Source organism: Vitis riparia, chromosome 12 (assembly GCF_004353265.1).
Source record: "Vitis riparia cultivar Riparia Gloire de Montpellier isolate 1030 chromosome 12, EGFV_Vit.rip_1.0, whole genome shotgun sequence".
In the NCBI taxonomy this organism is placed as follows: domain Eukaryota; kingdom Viridiplantae; phylum Streptophyta; class Magnoliopsida; order Vitales; family Vitaceae; genus Vitis; species Vitis riparia.
The window spans coordinates 19,720,308-19,722,664 of NC_048442.1; the positions used below are offsets into that span (position 1 = coordinate 19,720,308).

General features: G+C 39.0%; 1 protein-coding gene across 1 annotated transcript; it reads right to left on the reverse strand.

Annotated features, from left to right (window-relative positions):
* Positions 1-281: 281 nt before the first annotated feature.
* On the reverse strand, positions 282-1,836 carry LOC117926250 (trans-resveratrol di-O-methyltransferase-like). The gene is made up of 2 exons (XM_034845332.1): positions 1,020-1,836; positions 282-818 (listed from the first exon to the last, which is right to left on the reverse strand). The coding sequence occupies exons 1-2, from the start codon at positions 1,788-1,790 to the stop codon at positions 510-512; spliced, it is 1,080 nt and encodes a 359-aa protein (XP_034701223.1). The 5' UTR covers positions 1,791-1,836; the 3' UTR covers positions 282-509.
* Positions 1,837-2,357: the final 521 nt, after the last annotated feature.

Here is a 2,357-nt window from a genome sequence, read left to right on the forward strand (position 1 = left end):
ACTTTTAATCTATTTTTTATTTGCTTCTACTTTTTCTTTATGTTTTCTCTCTCCTACATTTTCTTTCAATTTTTTTTTGAATCAAACGTTTAACATAGTTTAAAAAATCATTTTAAAAATCTAATAATCACTTGTAGTGATTATTAAAGTAATAATTGATAGATGCCCATTCCAAAAATTGAATTTTTATTATGAAACACATGACCAAAAATACTATGAGAGCATTTTTATTGATTCATATCTAAACATTATCTTTAAAAAAAATGTTTCTAATAATAGTGTTGATAGAAGCAAATTAAAAACAATTTTATTAAAATCACTCTGGTTCTAATAATACATTTTCATAGAAGTTGCATCTCGATGAGATAACAGAAATGATTCACCTAATTTAACAAAGACGCATGGATTATTTTTCCTGCAAGCAAGCACAAACTTGGGATTGGTGGTCCTAATTCTCTGGCAATTAATTTTGTCAGAGTTTATTAAACACACAAATTCGGAAATATTTATCAAGGATAAACCTCGATAAGAGACCTTAAACCCAGTATGGGCGTTATCTTATAGCCACTGAAACCAGAATCCAGGAAGAGCTTCTTCCATTCTTTCTCCTCCCTCTCTCTACCCGGGTACAAAACCATCATCAGCATATCCATGAAGAGTTGTGTCTCCACTTTGGACTCATCGTCATCTCCTTTCTTGTTTAGAATCGCCATGTCTATGATCATCACCTTTCCTCCCTTTTCTTTGCTTGGAATTGCCCCTCTGCATTGCTTGAGTATTTTCAGGCATTCTTCGTCGCTCCAGTCATGCAATATCCACTGCTTGATAGAATTTTCATTAATCCAATTATTAGAAAGCGTTAGTAGTCTCATTCATAAAAGTAATCAACTGTTGGAATCTATTAGCCAGGAGCTTAGGCAGACATATTGGAGTGTGCTTAATACATCGGAAGTCCAATCCAATCAATATCCTGAACAAATATTCTTAAAAATAAATAAAGAAGAAAACTTGGGTTATACCTTCAGTAAAATGGCATCCGCAGGAGGAATTGCCTCGAACATATCCCCTGCGAGGTAGGTCAAGTTTTTGCTCCCTTGCAAGTCAGCAACCACGTGCGGGAGATCAAGCACAGTGCCGTGCAAGTGTGGGAACGCCTCGACAATGGTCTTAGCCACTGTTCCCGTACCACCGCCAACATCAACAAACGAGTTCAGCCCCTCAAAAGCGCCCTTGCACTCCTCAATCAGCACGCTGGTGACCAAGCGAGCATCACTGGCCATGGCCTCGTTGAAGAAGTTGTTAAACCTCGGTTCATGGCAACCATAATCCCAAATTGTCCGCCCATGGGCAGTGAAAAACGGGGTGGGATCATCATTTTGAAACCAAGCACTTACATAATGCCATGGTTCCGTTAAATCTGGGTCGAGCATGGCAAGCAAGAAGGGTGTTGCGCTCAAAGGATGGTCCTTCAGGAGGAGCCTAGAAGCATCTGCAAGTACATAACCCTCTTCGTCCGCACTTTCTTGGACTCTTTGCATAGTAAAGAATCCAGAATGAACAAGAATTCGCATGAGGCGATGAACGCACAGTGTCTTATTCGGACGGACAGGGAGCTTAGCAACCAGCTCATGAAGAGTCATGGGCTGACAATGGTTGTGAATGATGTCGGGGATGCCAAGTTGAATAGCACATTTCAGTGACATGGAATTTATGAAGTTGAATATGTGGTTCCAAACGTGAGTTTGAGCTTGAAGCAGCTCACTAGATCTCCCACCATTTGCCAAATCCATGTCTCACACCCTGATCTCTAAATAAAGCCTCTGTGATTTATTTCATATCCATCCTCCACTCCTAACCTCTTTATATAATACTGGGTTTCGACTGTGATAACATCAAAATGAAAATGAAACCTTATAGTGAGTCATAAGTTACATGTGATGTTTTGGGTAAGGATAAATTACACTTAAATTTGAAAGTGAGGCCAACAAGGCATCATAAGAGTGGTCCTTCAATGTACAATAATATCATATCCATTCGATAAGACCCCCACGTCCCACCACGTCCCACCACACCCTCTTTTCATCTAAGAATTGATTCTTTCCTTCCCTTTCTTTTTGGCATTTTGCTTGGCTCACGCCGGGCGGCTTTCATTCAAAATATACAATTTTAGTTGTCTCAATCTCCGAACGTCTTTTGAGAATATAACTGCACCTTACTGGCCAAATGAGATTACGAGATCTCTTTATTGGAGAAAGATCCACCTAATATATGAAAAAGAAACGAAGAAAATTGAGGCTTGTGTAAAACGTGAGGATGATCTACCTGATATTTGAAAAAGAAACGAAGAAATTAAGATT